The sequence below is a fragment of the Mirounga leonina genome, unplaced genomic scaffold (assembly GCF_011800145.1).
Source record: "Mirounga leonina isolate KUSES-001 unplaced genomic scaffold, KU_Mleo_1.0 Mir_170, whole genome shotgun sequence".
Classification (NCBI taxonomy): domain Eukaryota; kingdom Metazoa; phylum Chordata; class Mammalia; order Carnivora; family Phocidae; genus Mirounga; species Mirounga leonina.
Window position 1 is genome coordinate 13,598,953 of NW_023270433.1, and position 19,225 is coordinate 13,618,177.

The 19,225-nt window shown below is 39.2% G+C and overlaps 2 protein-coding genes across 5 annotated transcripts in view; one reads left to right on the forward strand and one right to left on the reverse strand.

The window, feature by feature from the left end:
* Positions 1 to 3,369: 3,369 nt before the first annotated feature.
* Positions 3,370 to 8,978, reverse strand: LOC118018128 (putative UDP-GlcNAc:betaGal beta-1,3-N-acetylglucosaminyltransferase LOC100288842). Its single transcript, XM_035016595.1, has 3 exons — positions 8,942 to 8,978; positions 5,701 to 5,792; positions 3,370 to 4,473 (listed from the first exon to the last, which is right to left on the reverse strand). The coding sequence occupies exons 1-3, from the start codon at positions 8,976 to 8,978 to the stop codon at positions 3,370 to 3,372; spliced, it is 1,233 nt and encodes a 410-aa protein (XP_034872486.1).
* Positions 8,284 to 19,225, forward strand: part of FBXW2 (F-box and WD repeat domain containing 2) — a 28,686-nt gene continuing 17,744 nt past the window's right edge. For 3 of the 4 annotated variants that reach the window (XM_035015944.1, XM_035015947.1, XM_035015946.1), the window contains exons 1-3: positions 8,284 to 8,365; positions 8,468 to 8,576; positions 12,940 to 13,449. In XM_035015944.1, the coding sequence (XP_034871835.1) occupies positions 12,960 to 13,449 (490 nt within the window). In that variant the 5' untranslated portion in view covers positions 8,284 to 8,365; positions 8,468 to 8,576; positions 12,940 to 12,959. Of the gene's footprint in view, positions 8,366 to 8,414; positions 8,577 to 12,939; positions 13,450 to 19,225 lie in introns of those variants that run through there. The other variant, XM_035015945.1, reaches the window with a different exon arrangement.

The window sequence follows — 19,225 nt, forward strand, 5'->3', positions numbered from 1 at the left end:
TTCTTTGCTTTTTTTGTTGTTTATCATTGAATTGTACTCTGTTGTGGTTTGGAAGGAGTGCTAACATGCTAGAGCAGAAAGATTCTCCAAACTCTTGTTTTACTTATTGGTGGATCATCATTGTTGAGGGTTTCGCTTTTAATCTTTCAGAGCCATCGAGTCAGAATTGAATTGACCAGAGAGAGAGACACTGACTCCTAATAACCAGAGTCGGATGGCAGGACACTATATATAAACCAGGATGCCATCGCATTGATTTAACAAAGGATGCAGTTTCTTTTCATCGACAAAAAAAAATGTTCCCACCTGTTTCCAGTGCCCTGCTTTGTAACTGGAAAAACACTCTGCACGCCAATCACCAGTCAGGTTTCGGCATGAGAGTGTTATCAGAGTGTGATTCAGAATCCAGAGGTAGATCTCTTTTAAGCCATGGTGATGTTGATAAACCTTTCCCACTCTGTAACAAAATGGTTCTCAAGTGCCTGGAATTCTCTTGTCCCAGATTAATCATCTCGTTTCTAACATCTCTGATAACCCTCTGTGGGTGTTTTTGTTTGTTTCCATACTGATCATTTCTCTACAGCTAATACCACTAATAAGTTCTAGCCAAGTCTTTCCTGGCCTGAGAAACAGTCTATCTCTAAGATGACTTTTTTAATCTCATTCATGATGTTAATTTTATTCATTTAACATCCGAGTTCAGAGAGTTGCCCTCTCTCCTATGTGTGGCCTACATACTCATTCTGATTTTGCACCCGTGACTTTTTTCTGAGATTAAATAAAATCTGCAAATTATTTTATTTTGCATTTAATCAATAAACACTATTGACTGCTCATTGTGTGCTTGGCATTGGGAAAAGTGTTAGACATTGTCCTAAGTGCTAAGTTCATCTTGTTTACGTTTTTACATCTGTAGTTCACTGATGAAGAAACCCAGGCTCAGAGAAATTAAGTAGCTTATCTCAAAATCACACAGGTAGCAAGCAACTAATAGTGGAGGAAAAGAGAAACAAGAACTAGAGAACTAGAACTAGAAATAAAACATTAGTGTATATAGTAAGTACAATAATAGAGAAAAACAGGAAACACCTACCCTAGACTTGAAGGAAGGTTTCCCAGAGAAGGAAACACCTGACTCTTGGAGAACCGGTAGGAGAGAGTCAAGTGAAAAATAATGGAGAGTAGCAGGGAAAGCAGAGGTTCAGATATGAAAACAAGAAACATTTGGGGAACTACAAGGCATTGTGACCAAACCCTGGAACTTAAAAGGGGAAAATTATGAAATTCTTTATCATTATTACTAATAGTAGCTACTATTTCTGACAGATTGCACACTCCAGAGCTAGAATGTTAACCTGGCTTCCTGGTGGCTAGTCAGATGTGTTGCTTGATTATATTTTGAAGATAATAACAAACAAATGTTTGTGAAGCATTGTTCTAAAAGCTTTGCAGGGGCACGTGGGTGGCTCCGACGGTTAAGCATCCAACTCTTGATTTTGGCTCAGCTCATGATCTCAGGGTTGTGAGACTGAGCCCCTGATCAGGCTCTTTGCTCAGTGGGGAGTCTGCTTGTCTCTCTCCCTCTGCTTCTCCCCTACCCCAATAAATAAATAAATAGCTTTTCATCTATTAACTTATGTTGCTATCCTTCCTCTCCCAGAAATAAAATACTGTTATTACCCTGTTTACACATGAGGCCATGGTACAGCAAAATTAAAGAACTTGCACAAGGTCACACAGCAAGTGGAGCCAAGATTTGAACCTAAACTGTTTAACTCAAAACATAAATGCTGCCTCTTCCTCTTATTGGACATTTACTGTGGGCCAAATCCAATGCAAAATGCTTGACATATCTCATTTAGTCCATAAGTCCTACAAGGTTGATTTTGTACATAAACTGAGGCTCAGTATATTTTAGTAATATATCAAAAAATATCTAATAAGTGTCATGGTGGAGATTTTCAAAGTGTATTACTTTGGGGACACCTAAAATCCCAAGAACCCCACCCAGGATGGGAGCTATTGATCTAGTGCCTAGTCTTTATACAAGAGAAATCAGAAAGTGTGTTGTAAGTTGAATTGTGTCCCCCAAAAAAGATAATGTTGGATTCCTAACCCCTGATTCCTAATGTGGCCTTATTTTGAAATAGTTTTTGCTGATGTAATCAAAGTAGGATGGGGTCATTTGGGTACCAGTCCAATGACTGTTATCCTTAGAACAGGGAAATTTGGACACAGCACAGAGGGAAAATTATGTGAAGTCACAGACACACAGGAGAAGGCCATGTGTGAAGATGGAGGTAGAGATTAAAGTGATCTGTCTGCAAGCCAAAGAATGCTAAGGATGGTTGTCCACCACCAGAAGCTAGAAAAGACAAGGAAGGATTCTCCCTTCTATAGGCTTCAGGGAGAGCAGGGTCCTGCCAGCACCTTACTTTCAGACATTTAGTCTTCAGAACTTTGAGCAAATACATTTCTGTTCTTTTAATTCACCCAAATTGTGGTACTTTCTTACAGCATTCCTAGGAAACTAATGGAGAGTATACACATAACACAAAATGTGAATTTGTTGCATCCTATCTGTAAAGCAGTGTCTAACTAGGACTTGATGAAAATAGCTTTACAAAGAGTTAGAGATCCAAGTCTTTGGTATGGTTTAAGTTAACATATACTAGGTGGTTGACACTTTTAAATTAAGTGAAATTCTACCACCCGATTACTGAAATGTTTCCTGCTTACATCCAAGATGAAAATGTTGTTCAACACATTCCTTAGTATTTTCCTTCAATTCTGAGCATTCTCAAAAATCAGTCACCATTGCTATTGCTCAGTCATGACAGTTCCACAGAATATGATGTTTACAAATTCACTAACTGTAAAGAGAAACAAGACTTCTGGTTATAATTAAATGTAATGTTCTCTCATTTCTGGATAAAAGGTTTTATGTTGTTCTTTTTTTAAGATTTATTTATTTTAGAGAGGGAGAGAGCAGCTTGGAGGGGCAGAGGGAGAGGGAGAAAGAGTCTTAAGCAGACTACACGTTGAGTGCAGAGCCCCACGTGGGGCTTGATCTCATGACCATGAGGTCATGACCTGAGCCAAAAACAAGAATCAGATGTTTAACTGACTGTGCCACCCAGGAGCCCCAAAAGGTTTTATTTTGTAAAGAGTCACGCTCCATCAACTTAAATATCATAAAATGAAATCTCAATATGATGTAGTACATCACAGCACTAATAACATTTTGCAACTTGCTAAGAGAAACTACATAAACATAAGGAAGGAGGGATGCCTTCTATAACAAGGTATGAGTTAATTTAAAAATAAGACATTTATAAGAAAAAGCAAAAAAGAAAACCAAAAACCCTCCTAATCACCAAAATACATGCCATTGTTTTTCATGGTACTCAAGTGAAAACGTTTAAAGCTGTCAAGGTATGTCAGAAGTTTACAGGAAATGAGCCCGTAGTAAGTCTCAAACAGGGTACATTCTTTCCCACTGCTAATTTCCTTCCATGCCAGGGGCATTTCAGCATCTGTAGTTTCTGAGGACGTAAAAATGAACTTATAGCAACATCTGTTGTATCTGATGTGCTTTTTCCCAGAAAACCTTGAACTGTGGATGGGAATAAGGCCAATGGCCTTGGCACAAATCCCTACAAACACATCAGCAGGAACCATAATGGGTACTTCTTTGAAAACCACATACATCATCCGAGCCACATCTTGGGACATAATAAAGGCCTCACTGCTGCAGTAATCTGGGTAATAGTTTTCTTGGTACTCGCTAAAAGGAACAAATTCTTGATTATTAGGGTCTCTGTTGGGTGTATCCTGATGGATAACTCTTCCTAAATAGATATCCTCAAAGTGTTCTTTCAGATTGAGAAGATAGTCTACCAAGCTTGGTAGATTGACAAACATCTCTTCATCAACCTTGAGAATGAATAGGGCATTAGGGCAGAAAGTCACAGCCCATTGCATCATTGTGATGATCTTCAGGGTTTGGTTCTCAGAGCTGTCCAAGAAGATTCCTTCAATTATATCATTATTCTTATGGGACTCTTTGTCTATCTCTTGCTGGGTAGTTACCAAAACAGGCATTCCCAAAGCAAACAGTGTGAGAATGTGGTGCCCTTGGACGCTGGTCACGTTACCCCAGGTTTTCCTGATGAGGTCCCGCCTTGTTCCATTTCCTGGGCTACTGAAGATAAGAGAAAGTAAAAATATATTCTTCCCTTTACACACCTCCGACTGGCTCAGGATATAATATTTGGAAAGATTACTTCTTAGGGGTTCCACGTGCAATTTTCTTGCCTTATCCTTTATTTCAAGAACTTTCATATCTACATAAGGCAAAGCATGCAGAAAGTATTCTTCCATAAAATCAGCCCCAAAAAGCAAGGCATGAAATAGGATAACATTAAATAGAATGAAACACCACTGGTGAGTCCGGAATCTGCAGAATGTCACCTAAATAAGAAGAAAACACATGTTCATTCAAATTTCAACTCTATTCTTGTTTTTGCCCCCACTGAATGGTATAAGTACTTCTTACAGCACTTAGAAGTACATTATTTTAGGGGTTTTTAATTTATTTTTGTTATATGTCTCTCCCACTATATCATGGCCCCTTGGACAGGTGGTTTCATGCCTCTCTCTTCTCCAGTGCTGCAGAGTTTAGTGTTTGGTATGAAGTAGGAACTGAATAAAATGTTAGTTGGTTGTTTTCTTCCTCGTTTGGATGAAAGCCTACTTACTATATGCAAGGCACTGTGTTAGACACTGGAGAAGCAAAGAGGAATCAGACATAGACACATGGATACAAAGTAGCAAGTGGCATTATTGTGCTAAAAACGTATAGGAAAATATATGATGTTCTTTCTGGAAGTGAAGCATTTGGATCAGTTTCTTCTCTAATTATAAAGGTCAAGGGCTAATTTTCCATGAAATAGTTGCTTTTGTTGGCCAGTGAACAATGGCTATTATCAAACATTTACATCCTTCTAGTATGACTTTCCAATTTAATCTAATACTGAATTCTGACATTGTCTGTTTTGGCAATGTCCCCTAATCCATCTGACACATCTATCAATATGGACAAGTTCCCTCTATCTGCATGGCACCCCTTTGGAGATCTAGGATGGACCTGTGCCAAGTTTACTCCACATCATCAAAGAAGATGGAAACTTTCCATCTGGAAGGGTAAATACAGTATTGTAACATAACAGAGAAAGGGAACATTAAAGGAATTAAATTTCTACTGGAGCTTCGATTGACAAAGCTTCTCGTAATAACAGTAACCTCTTATCCAGCACTTGCAGCATGCCAGGCACTGTGCTAAGCACTTTACATGCCTTAATTCATTTAGCCCTGGTAATATCCTTTTCAGGTTATCTTCAAAATTAAGGTAAGCATCCAAGTTTCAAAACCTGTCAAAGATCACTCAATGGGTAAGTACAAAGGGTAGGGCCATGATTTGAATTCAAGTCTGTGAAATTCCAAAGCTCACTCTTAACCGCTGAGAATCCTGACTCTCATCTTTTCCTTCTCTACGTCTACTGAATTGGAAAAGAACAACAAAACAAAATGAACCCCTGCAATTATAATCTGAACTCCTTTCCATTTTCTCAATGCTGATGATTTGCACAGAGAAGATTTTAATAGATATCAAATGCTTCAAAGATTTAAGGAGCTTACCTGCATGTTATCTGTGAGCAATTTCAGGGCTTTGGAAATTATTGAGTCCAGATGCCAAATGATGCCCAAATGTAGCTCAGCATCATTCCAGTCTAACAGCAATTGAAGTAAAGTACTTTGTGTCTGAGACTTTAAGGATAAAGTTTCTTCCTAATCAACCTGAGCTTTTGTCCCAGAATACCTGCTGGCTCCATAGGAAAGCAAGTACAGATTATGTTACAGCTAGGGTGAATCCAGAACAAAGAACAGAGAACACAAACCTATTCAAATGCTCCCAACCTTGTGAAACTGATCCCTTGCCTTTATGCTGAATTCCTGGTGAAGTAAGTGTGGGAGTTGAAAGAGCAGTTCACCTACATCACCCCTCCACACATCATCACACAAGGAGAAATGTCGAACAGTCTGTTTTGGAGTGCTCTCAAGAAACTAAACAATTGGAATAGTTCCTGCTCCCTGGTCTATGCACATGCAAGACATATACTAAACATCAAGGAATACTTGTCATCCCTAATGGGTGCATTTTTTTCTCCCAAAAGAAACATCATATGGTGAGGTTTGGTTTATGTTTGCCATTTTCCTAGGGCATGAATGTGCAGGAATTATTCCAAACTGGTTGTTTGGAATAATTTGGTTTCTACCAGCAAGTTGAAGAAAAGAAACAACACTCAGCATATTTTCATGTTCTTGTCATATAAGCAGTTGTATTGAGCATTCTGTTTTCAGGCAGGGCTATATTTCATCTTTGTCTTTTCACATGTTGATCTTCCTGCCTGCTACTCACAGCATTTTTTCTGGTAATTGTTTAGCCAGGAAAATCTCATTACATTCAAAGTTGGCTATGTTTTCTCAACCACTGTCATGTAATCTTGGAAATTTTTACAAAGTGGGAAAATCTAACCTAAAAAAATGCAAGTGAAAGGAAATTTTTAATACATTCTAAGTTTAGCAATTAAATAGGTCTTGTATTTAATTGAATACAAATCCTATTTTGCAATTTTCATTTCTCAGCTATAAATTTTGTTCCCAGATCTCCTCTTGGCTTCAACTTAGACAGTTTGGTTTCTTTGTCCATGGGAAAGTCAAACAACATTATCTCCAGGCAGCTCTATCTGGGATTTTCACTTTGATTCATCAAACTCCTACCTCACTGGGATTGAGACACATAGGGGTGCTTGGTTTTCTTAATTATCTTGTCATTGCCTTCCCTTTCACAAAGGTTATCTGATCTGCATACCCCTGTCTTCCTAAATTTTCTTATAATGTTGTCATCAGTCACTCTTTGGCTACAGAGGCTTCCTTTTGCTCTCCCAGACCTGACTTTCAAGACATCATACCTGACTTCTACCTCACGTAGTCAAATTTTTATTTCCCATGTTTCAAGTACACTAGATGAACCCAGGATGCTTGGACCTTTGGCCATTCTCCACCACTAACTGGATATGCGACTGTCTTATGGTCTATACAATGTGCTATCTCTTGGACCAGTCTGTTCAACAGGGTAGCCATTAGCCACGTGTGGCTATTTAAATTTAAATTAATTAAAATTGTATTTCCTCAGTCATATTAGGCATTTTCAAGTGTTCAATAGTCTCAAGAGGCTAGTGGCTGCCCTATTAGACGATGCAAATAGAGAATATCCTTGCTGAAAAATCCTATCGGATGGTGCTGGTGTAAGATACGAGTGCGTGTATGCGGTTTATGAGCCTTCACAGAGCGACAAGGAGAATTTATGCTCTGAAGGGGGCCTGGGTTGAAATCCTATGATAGCCAGTTACTAAGACTTTAGGCAAGATGCCTTTTGACCTCGATTTCCCTATCTCTAAAAACAGAGCTAATAATAGTAACTACCGTATAGGGCTGCTGTGGGAATTGAGCGCGGTGACATAAAGTGATCAGCATAGTGCCTGGCACATAGGAAGCACAGTTTTAGTTCTTTGACACTTAAAGATTTATGCTTCATCTTTCAGTCCTTGGAAGGATCACAGGAGGAAGGTACTATGACTACTATGCAATAGAGGGAAATAAATCCAGAGAGGTTAAATAAGTAGGGCATGGGCACAGCCAGAGCGTTCAGAGCTGGGATTCGAATCTAGATCACCTGACTGTTCTTTCGCTCACCCATCCCCTCACTTGCTTAATTTTCTCCTTAGCCCTTGCTAAGACTTGCACCATACCTTGTTTAGTTATTTATCTGTCTCCCTCCCCGCTAGGACGTAAATCCCAGGCGGTCGGGTATTTTTGTGCTTTTGGCTCATTAACCCTATCTCCCAGAACAGTTTTTGGGAAATAATAGGTGGCTCGATGGGTTGTTTGACTGTGGACACGTCTTTGAAATTTCCCTCCCTCTCCTCCGTAAGGAGAGGATAAGAAAAAGTGCCACACAGTGCAAGGTCAGATCGGACGAGAGACATTTCCGATACACAGCACGGAAAGAAGTTTAGGACGAGGCTCCACAGGTCTAAGTTGTAGTGCGCATGCTCGCCCCTCTCCGCGCCCCTCTCCGCGCTCTTCCCCGCCCGCCCGCTTTCCTCCGGAGGCCGGGGCCGGAAGTGCACCCGCGTCCGCTGGGCGCCGCGGGCGGAGGGACGCGCGGAGATGACGCAGGCAGCACCGGAAGCCGCTCCCCTGTGAGGTTGCAGACCCCGAGCGGCGGCCGCTGGTCCAGGTCTGTATTTGAGGCGGGGCCGGGCCGAGGAGGGGGCTCTCAGGCGCCCGCGCCTCTGCTGACCAGCCGCGCCTCGGGCCGTTTGTGTTTCTTTCCCTGCAGGCGCCATGGCTGCGGAGCGGACCCGGCCGCTGCGAGGCTCTGGCGGCCCGAGCGCGCCTAGTCGGTGTGAGCCCGGCGCGAGGTCCCGGGCCCCGGGGCGCTCGCTCAGGTCAGTGCTGCGCGGAACACGACTCTGGAAGCAGGGGCCCTGGGAGCGACGAACGGGTTGAAGGGATCTGGAGTTAATAAGGGATCTGGGAAAATTGAGTCTCGGAGTTACTGCCTCTTAGTTCCTCAGTTTCCTTAGCTGTGAAATGAGTTAACAGTGATGTCCCAGGGCTGCCGTGACTTTGAAAGATGATGAAGTGTGGCGAGGTGGTTTAAGAAGTACAAAGCGCTGTATGAATGTGAGGGACTGCGCCATAGTTGTGGGTATGCGATGGAAACAGGTGTGCATGTGGGGTGCCGCTTGCAATACAGATAACAATATTAATGCTAAATAATAATGGTACCTGGCGTTTCTTGGAGGCTTACAGTGTGTCGGGTACTGTGCTAAACGCTTTACGTGCATTATCCGACTTAATCCTCACAAAAACCCTTGTAGGGAATGCTGTGCGTGGTTGCATTTTTCAAGTGAAGAGATTGGACTTGGGATGGGTGAAGTGATTTCCCCAGGGTCACTCAGCAACAAGTGGAGTTGCAGAGCTTGTATTTAGCACTATTTGTATTCTTTCCGAGCTGTTTTTATTTATCTTAAAACTAAGGGCGGTTTTAAAGTAAACAGTATATTCACATGGTTTTAAATTCAAGAAAGGGCTCCTCGCGCCTATTCCTTAGCTGTCTAGTTTTCTCTGGAGGCAACCAGTATTACCAGCTTCTTGAATATTCAAAAGATACCAGGCACGTGTATGTTTATAAATACACGTTTTCAAAACCTCTGTACCATAACTGCTGATAATGTTTGATAAGGAAGCAGGGAAGATGAAGCCTCCTCTCCAACAACAAATGTCTTGCTTTCATTCTTAACTAGGCCAGGTCCTGGTGGAGAAAAGGAAAACACATATGCGATGTTTTATCCAGAAGGCTGTCTCTAATGAAACCTAGGGGTATAGGTTTTGTTTTGTTTTGGGAGGGTGGGGGCTGGGAAAGATGTTAAGCAGCTGCTTCCTATGGGACCCTGGGAAAGTCACTCTACTTTTTAGGCCATAAATTTCTTCATTTATTAGTTAAGGGCAGGAGTACTGATACTTTCCATGAAGTTCTGATAATCAGATGAAGTAGTGTCTATGAATAGTACTTGAGTCTTTTAAACCAATACAAATATGAGAGTTGCCTAAGGGAATATATGGAGTTAATGGCAGAACTAGAGACCAAACCCAGACCTCCCATCTTCCAGTTTAGGAGTCTTCATCACACCACCCATTTCGGAGCCTTGTGATTGTTAATATTGAGGGCAGAAGGGCAGGTTTAATGTTTAATCTGAATTGGGGGAAAAAGGGCAAGACAGAATGAAGTGTGGGTAGAGACAAAAATGCACCTAGTGGGAAATTCTAGCCTCAAGTCAACACCTGCCCTTAATTATAAAATTAAATCCCAGTAAGCTTGAGCCCTTGAGTTTTTCCTCCATATATTTTGAGCCATTTTAAGGGAAACTTTATGATAAGGATCATAGGGTAGTAAGGGATGTTAGTGGTCCTATCTGTTCCAGCCTTATGGCTACTATAAGCTTTCCTGGCAGGTATTCATAGTGATAAAACTAACAAAAATACCATGTGAGTTAGCTTTAGACTGTGTGAAGGATGTCCTTGCCCTATTTCTGATTTTCATAACTCTCAAAGTGAGTAATAGCTTCCATTTTACAGATGACCGAACTGAAGTTTAGAAATTGGTCAAAGTTGCCCATGATCCCATAGGAAGTAGCTGAATCAGTACAAGATTTGACTGACTCCAGAGCATTTTCATTTACCTCATTCTGCCTCTGTTTCTAACTGTCCTTGACTTTCCCAGCAGTGGGAACCTCACACTGTTCTGGAGACAGCCCTTAAATTATTGGAAAGCTCCTGTTGAATTGAAATCCTGCTTCCTGAAGTTGTCCCATTTGGACCTTGTGCTGCCAGTACATGATATTCCTAGAGGCTCTCTAAAAGGGTTCGTTTTAGACCTGTGACCTTAAGAAAGTTCCCTCCAAGTCAGTTGATTTTTTTTAGAAAAGTAAAAACTGGTGTTTTTTTAATAGTGCCGAGTTGGGGAAAAAATTATTAGAGGTTAAGAGAATATCTGAATCTCAGAAATGGCTGAGTTTTTTAAAGGTGCTCATTGGAAAGTTTGTCCCATAATCTTGTGTGGTGTCATGAGTACATTAATTTGGCATTCTGTAGGATGTCTCTTAGTTGTTGTCAATGGTGGCAACCTGATAACGTTTTCATGGGTATTATAAATTTGCCTTGTAGTCATTTAATAATTCAGCTTCTTATAAGCGGAAATAAGCATTTCTGTGATGGATGTGTGGATACTTGTGTGTGTGTAGGTGTGAGAGAGGAAGTCTTCCACACTTTTTCACTGTAAAAAGTGATTCCTGGGTAGATGTTTTGGTGTATGTTTTTAATTGGCCAGTATTAATTAATTAGCTGTTGTGACACTTTGTGAATGTCCACAGAAAACGGTTGTTTTGCCTTGCTGTGAGTGGTTTTTTTATAGTAAAAAATTTCCAGAAATGTTAAAATGTTGTTTGGATTCAGAAGGAGGAGGCTTGTTAGCTTGTTCTGTTGATAAAACTTTTGGTGAACTATTTTTTGGTTGCCAAGTAAATCCTTAAACTAATAAATCCTACCTAGCCCAAACCCGGAGGATTCCAAAATATTATTTTAAAGTTCATTCACTGTTCCCAAAACCAAACTGTGAGATAGGAGATGATATGATTGGAAGGTTTGGTTGCTTTTACTCTTTTGTGTCCGATAACATTCTTGCCAAATTTGGTATTGGGAAATTAATGGAAATGATTTTTACTGACCTCCATGAACAAAGTTGAAAGATGAGATCTGGCTTTTGATGTAGACCTGACCTAGAAGACATATATGGGAAGGAATTTATTTTCCTCTTCCACATTAATTTGGATATAAATTTTTAAAATTAGTATGACAGTCTGGTGGGAGAATAAGTGATCAGGTTAGAAGGAAAGATGGTTTTCTTTTTAAATTATGGAAATGTTTAAACATATGATAATAAAGAGAATAAAAAACCCTCCATGTACCAATCACCAGCACTAACATGTATCAACATATAGCCAACCTTGGGAAAGATGTTTTTACTGATTTGCTTCATTTTTTGTTTTCTTTTCATTAGTTTAGACCCTTTTGTTAAAAGTGGGTTGACACTTTGACACAGTATGTAATGCTGTATACTTGTAAGGTTTTTTTTTTGTTCCAGTTAGTCCTGGAGCAATTTGTCGTTCTCCTAAAGGAGAAGGTGCTGTAATCAGGTAGTTACAGTGCCTCCAGATTTTATGACCAGCCTATGATGCTCCTGGTTGTAGCTGTTGTCAGGGTGAGACAGCTTGATGTGGTTAGAAGAGTACTGATGGTGAGAGCACTGACCTCCAGGCTGTTCTGATGCCATTTTAATGGCTCTGTTGACTACAGGCAAATCACTTACCTTATCTGACTTTTAACTTCCTCCTCTGCAAAGTGGACATGATGCTACCTGGTTTTTTGGTGTTTTGGAAGCATCAGGATCACTCATTTGACTTATTTGTGCAGGCTTCCTTGACCCTCATTGCTCTGTGTGGCACATGGTTAGGAGTTGTCACCAGCTCATAACGAGGCTTATAAAAACTGTGTGAGGCCACGTAAGGCCTATGGTAATTCATGTTCTAACAGGTAGTGCCATAAAGGAAGTAGAAGAACCAGAATACCTGAGCCACATAACTTATTACATATGCTTATTTTTCTTCCCTAAACCCTTTTTGGCTGAACATCTGTTGAAAAGCCAGTAGTCAGATTTGTGATTTTGGTAACAGGTCAGGCTGTGCCTAGCATGATAACTAATATATCCAGTTACTGCTCAGGAGACTTGCCTTCTGGTTGTCACATGCTGGTGCTTATTTTTGTGATTTTAGTACCCAAATAGAGTGTATATTAAGGAAGTAGTGCTATGATGGTTTTGATGGGGGTGGGTGGGGAGAAGTATATTATGTAGAATAAACTATTTTATAATGAATGAATACTTTGTAAATCTTTTACTGTGAAGATGCATGTAGCATTTGCTAGACTTCAAAAGGAGCAAGTCACATACACCTACATGAGTCTCACTGACTTGTGTTTCAGAGATCATGATTTATTAAAAGTATGTTTTCTCAAATGTATTTTCCTCTGTGTGCATGGAAGATTTTCAAATGCAGTATATTAACTGTAAAGTTGTAGTAACTCAGCATAAAGTTGTAATGCCAAGTTTTTAACACTAATTTTCATTTGTTAGCAGTCTTGCTTGAACAGTCTTTTTGAGCAGAACTAATACAATATTTTGATGTGCCACAGGTAAATTTTTCCATAACCTTATGGAGAGAAAGGACTTTGAGACATGGCTTGATAACATTTCTGTTACATTTCTTTCTCTGACGGACTTGCAGAAAAATGAAACTCTGGATCACCTGATTAGTCTGAGTGGGGCAGTCCAGCTCAGGCATCTCTCCAATAACCTGGAGACTCTCCTCAAGCGGGACTTCCTCAAACTCCTTCCCCTGGAGCTCAGTTTTTATTTGTTAAAATGGCTCGATCCTCAGACTTTACTCACATGCTGCCTCGTCTCTAAACAGTGGAATAAGGTGATAAGTGCCTGTACAGAGGTGTGGCAGACTGCATGTAAAAATTTGGGCTGGCAGATAGATGATTCTGTTCAGGACGCTTTGCACTGGAAGAAGGTTTATTTGAAGGCTATTTTGAGAATGAAGCAACTGGAGGACCATGAAGCCTTTGAGACCTCATCATTAATTGGACACAGTGCCAGAGTGTATGCACTTTACTATAAAGATGGACTTCTCTGTACAGGTAAGAGATCCTGGAACGGTTTTGTTGTTGTTTTGCATTTCATAGGGTATAATCTTAGAAACAGAACAAATGACTCCTTAGGCTTGAGGATGGCAAGTATTAATTATATGAGATATCTGTAGTTGCATTCCCCCTTCCCCCATCCCTGAGTGGTTTTACCTGCATTTATCCTCTTTCCTTCTAGGAAACAAATCATTTTTATAAAATTGTATGAGAAGAAAGCTTCAGACATTCTTTTAAATGTGATGTGAATCAGGAAGCTGTAACTATTTTTTTCAGTGCTTTTTCCTTCCATGTACGGTTCTCCGTGTTGGTTAAAATTTTTTTTTCTGTCAGCAATGTTTTTTGAGAAAAATCAGTGAAAAAGTTGGTGTCTAGACCTAGTGAGTAGTTAGATCATCTTGGAAGAATTACTTAACCTCTCTGTGTTTGTTTCCTTGTCTGTATAATATGGGAAGGGAGGTATTTGTCTTGTGCTGTAAATTCCTGTAGTTCTAAGAAGAATTAGAATCTGAGTTTGGGCATGGAAACAAAGTTAGATATTTTAACCCTAAGCAATTAAGTAACTGTATAACAAATAAAATAATCATTAAAATTTGTAATTATGTATATCTTCTAATTATAATGAGCATATGTTTCTATGCATAATTATAATCAGTGCACATGTTTTAGGCAATACATTTTGATAGGCATTGTAAGTAATTCTTAGGCAATGTCTAGAATGGTTCCAGGCAGTTCTTATCAATGATCCCAATGCCTATTCACTTTCACTGTATATAATATTTAGGGATACTTGGTGTTCTTTCTTCATTCAAGATAATTCCTTCCTTCTTTTTTTTTTTAAATATTTATTTATGAGAGAGAGAGAGGGAGCAGAAGCGGGAGGGGTACAGGAAGAGGGAGAGAGAATCTCAAGCAGACTCCACACTGAGCGTGGAGCCCCACACACGGAGCTCGATCTCACAGCCCTGAGATCACAACCAAAGCCGAAAACCAAGAGTCAGATGCTTAACCAACTGTGCCATCCAGGCACCACCCCCCCCCCAAGATAACTTCTAAATAGTGGCCTTTTTTAAATTGCATATACTATTCCTTTGTGTAAATATGTCATCATTATTTGGCCAATTCAATATTAATGCATATTCAGATTGTTTCTGTTTTTATGAATATTTTTGTTTGCATTTTTTTCCCTTGAATTATTTACTTGGGGCAGAAGCCTCAAAGTAGAATCACAGATCCAGAAATATGAATGATTTTAAAGCTCCTTTTACTGTCCTTCCCAGAGAGATTGAATTGGTGCCATGGCCACAGCAAAGTTTTAAATAACCTGCTTCTCTCTGAGCGTTCCACCAGAATCGATTTTAATATTTTTGAGATGGATGATTTCTCAAGGATATACATTTTCTCATGTGGTGATATATTCTCTGAAATGCTAGATACTTGCCAGTTTTATAAAATAAACATTAAATTTAAGGCATTTCGTGGTTTCATTTGTTTGTCATCCTGAAGTTACTCCATGCTCATGTTATTCCCTGTCCTATAGTCCTATAAGCCAGATTATTGGAAAAGCATCATCCGTTCTTTTATATTTTGATGTACTTTCCCATTTGGGGTGATGGCTTTTCTTTGTCCTTTTTGCCTTATGATCAATGGCAGGTAGTTTTTAAAGATTAAGATGCAGTATTACCTTTGAGATTTGTGCTCATTTGTACTTAGGTAAATAGTGGCAGTTGACTCATTTTCAGAACCACATCGAGCTTTAAAAAAAAAAATTCTCATCAAACTTTACTTTTGAAATGCGGTAAAACTTCAGTTACTTGAAGCAGAAGTGAATGGGACACATTCACTGAAATTCTTTAACTACCTGGAAAGTTAATACCTACAATAACTGTGAACCCAACCCTGCATTTTAAGGTTATTTTCTAGGTGGGTCTATATTTTGTATTTTTTACTCTGATTAAATTAATCAGGTTTGCATATTGAAAATTATGCTCTATTGAAAATAATCCAAAGCATTAGTTTAATTTTTCTAATAGCATCCCTGGGACCGTAACCAGTGAGAGAAGTATTTGTTATACCAATATACATGTGTTTGTTTCATGCTATTACTGAAGAGCTTGTGTTTTCTCTGTGGTTGAATTGGGAAATTCTGAATTTGGCAGTAAGTTTACAGTGACATCTTTAGATTAGCCCCTTGAACAAGCAATAAAATAGTATTGCCAAAAAGATTGATGGCTCATGCTAAAAATTAACGTAGTATAGTTAGTTAGATAGTTATCCTTCTGCTTAGTTCTGAAATGTTAAGAAAGGAACCTGTTGTGCTTTGTGCCATCCAGTAGGTATTTATAAAATGAGCTCTATGTGAAAGACAATGTGAGGGCATACATGGATGAATTAGGGCAGTTCTTTGCTCAGAGAAAGTACACACTGGGATTAGAAGGTAACCTGATTAAGTAAAAGTCTCCGTGTAGACTGTGCTAATCAGAGAGCACTTGCCCTTCTAGGGAGGGTGTAGTGAATTATTGTCATGTGGGATCTAAGCTTAGAGTGATCGGATCTGATAGTAAGAGAATTCCCAAATCTAGATTTCTGTGCAATATTCTGATTTTTTTTTTTTAGTGTACTGATTTTTAAGTATTATTCACATTTTTAAAATATTATGGTTGGGTCATAGTGAGTCTGCAAGCTGCCATATTGTGACCTTGGCTTATAGTTGGTTGAATAAGAAAAATAATAGCTATAAAAGAGGTGTGATCAGGTGATATAGTTGAATTATATGAGGAAAACAAATCATACAGTTGTTCAGAGGAAGGATCGATTTCCTCCATTTGCAAAAATTGAGCAGTATTTATGTTGAATCTTAGAGAATGGGTGGATATTAGAGAGATGAGAATAAGCACTTTCCAGTAGTAAGGTCAGCATTAGCAAAGGTGTGGAAAGGAAAGCATGGAGCATATAGGAGGAAAATAAAGAAAATTCATTTTAGCTGAACTCAGGATATAAGTAGGGACTCTATGAGATTCTTAGAATATAAGCTGAAGAATTGGCTTGAGGTGTATTAGAAAAACCTTAAATATTGGGAACATGAGTTTGGACAATTTTCTGTGAGTAGTAAGAAAAAAAATATGAAAGATTTCTGAGCTGAAAAAGGGCCAGTATCAGAGCTGTCTTCCAAGTAGACCAGTGTTTCTTACTTCTGTCAGACCCAGGTCTTCTTATAACATATTTTATAATATTCTCTTACCTTGAAGTAAAATTCATAGAAATAACTTATCTGCACATACACATATTTCAGAAAATTAATGTAATACCTAAACTTTGATCCAGAGCAGAAATTAAAAAGACAGTAATTTTAAGTAGTACACATTAAACGTGTTGTGCTCAAGCACAGCTGTGCTAGAAGACAGAAGTGTAATCAAATTTGCACCTATGTATGTACTGTTGTCATGAACATGACAGCTCTAAATGCAGAATGTTGTATTTGTACCATCAGTGATGTGACCTCAAGTGGTGAAAAGCTCTTAATAAAGTCCCCAACAAAGCAAAGTACGTTTTTCCTCAGTCTACCTGGTACACTCAAAAAATTTAGAATAAACTCCATGCTTTGTAAAACAGGTCCAAGGCTCAGACAACTAAGGATAAGCTTTTCACTTAGGAATATCAGGCAGCGGAGCGCCTGGGTGGCTGAGTCGTTAAGCATCTGCCTTCAGCTCAGGTCATGATCCCAGGGTCCTGGGATCGAGCCCCGCGATGGGCTCTCTGTTCGGCGGGAAGCCTGCTTCTCCCTCTCCCACTCCCCCTGCTTGTGCTCCCTCTCTCGCTGTCTCTCTCTCTGTCAAATAAATAAAATCTTTAAAAACAAACAAAAAAAGGACTATCGGGCAGAATCTTCACAAGGTCGTGCAAAATACGAGACAATTTTTTTTGTGTACTGTCCCAAACATTCCAGGATGTCTAGCATTTCCAGCCTTTGCTCGATAGAGGCCAGTAATGCCCCTCACCCCCTGCCCCAAAATCATTGTGACAATTGAAATCACCCCTACACATTCCTAATGTTACCTTAGGAGATGATACTACTTCTGTTGAGACCCTCTGACATAGACAAATGTAGAGTTTCTAAATTAAAGTATTAGGGTGTTGCAGTTTAGGTAAGTAGATAGATGTAGATTTAGGACAGTAAGGGTAGAGATTTTTTAAAGGAGCAGTTAAATGGAAGAGCAGCCATTGAAATGGAATTGACAGGATTTGGCAATGGATTGAGTATGTGGCGAGGAAAGGGTTGATTTAAAAAATGACTAGGATTTCTAGCTATATATACACCTGGGAAGTTGGTGGTACTAATAACAAGAATAGGAAATGAAGGAATAAATTCGAGAGGGTAGAGGGAGTTCACTTTGGGATGAACTTAATGCAGTTGGATGTGAGTGGAGATTCCCACAAGTACCTGGAAATGCAACATCAGAGCTTCAGGATGTAGCTCAGAGCTAGAGCAAAAGGTTGAGGGGTTAGCCACATTACAGCTCTGGCTAGAACAGGGGAATTTAAAAAGGAGATGGAGAGGAAGAAGAATAGATGGAATAGGAAGGAAGGATAGATGGAAGAATAGGATGGATCCTTGAAGAGTGTACTTAAGAGGAAGAGGTACAGAAGCAGAATGGTGATGAAGAGTTTCAAGAAGGGCATTGAAAATTGCCTGTCTCGAAGAGGCAGTGGCAAATGTTTGTTCATTTGGTCATCAGAGTCAAATGCCCCCAAGAGGCAGCTGAGAGCCGAGATCTGATTCTACCAGTTAAATATTTAAACTTCACTTGATCCGATAGTTTACTCCATTTGAGTTACAGCTCTGTTTTCTGCTTACCTTTTTGTTATGTACCTGTCCCTGTAATTTTTTATATCAAAGTATTATTTTCATCATCTTTCCTGAATTGAGAGGGCTTGTTTTTTCTTTCATATAATGAAAAATAGTCTGCATTTATTTAGTCCCTTTTCATCTCTGGGTTGCATCATTGATGACCTGCTGCTAGTCAGCGCAGCGAACGGGAGTCCACAGGGAAGGTTAAAATAAAACTAAACAGGAGGGGAGAATAATGGCTCCTGAAGGCTTAACAGTGAAGAGTAGACTTGCAACACTATAAAATGGAATTGAAGTCAAGCTAATTGTTCTCTGATGTTTTTTTAGGGTATAAAACTGAATGGCCCAATGTTTTCATATATAAATGAATTTAAATAATTAGGATAATCTCCCTTTTTTTTGTTTTTATCAAATTGTGGTAAAATATATACAAGATTGAGGAGCCAATCATGCCATTTCCTAAGACATATTTATGGAACACCTAGGCTTATCATTTTAACCATTTTTAAGTGTTGTATAGTTGAGGTTATCTAGACATAACTATCCAGTATAGTAGCCACAGGCCACATAAGGCTTTTGAGCTCTTGAGATGTGGCTAGTCCAAACTGAGATGTGAAATGGGAAATACTCAATGGAGTTCAAAGACTTAGAATATAAAATATTTCGTTAATAATTTTATATTGGTTACATCAAGTTGAAATTATATTTTGATACAGTGGGCTAATGGAATTACATATTTTTTTACTTTTTAAAGTAAATAGTAGAAAATTTTAATTACATATCTCAATTACTTCTATGATTTGTATTATGTTTCTGTTGGACAGCACTGTTTCCAAAGATTTTATTTTTAAGTAATCTCTACACCCAGCATGGGGCTTGAATCCACAACCCCAAGATCAAGAGTCACATGCTTTATCGACTGGG

What these genes read in the sequence shown, in the direction of transcription:
- LOC118018128 (XM_035016595.1), bottom strand. Translation starts at nt 8,978, where the DNA reads ATGCACGTAAAGCGTTTAGCACAGTACCCGACACACT. An exon ending in AGCACAGTACCCGACACACT is followed by an intron (nt 5,793 to 8,941) that starts GTAAGCCTCCAA and finishes AATTGCTGTTAG; the next exon opens with ACTGGAATGATGCTGAGCTA. An exon ending in TGCTCACAGATAACATGCAG is followed by an intron (nt 4,474 to 5,700) that starts GTAAGCTCCTTA and finishes CTTCTTATTTAG; the next exon opens with GTGACATTCTGCAGATTCCG.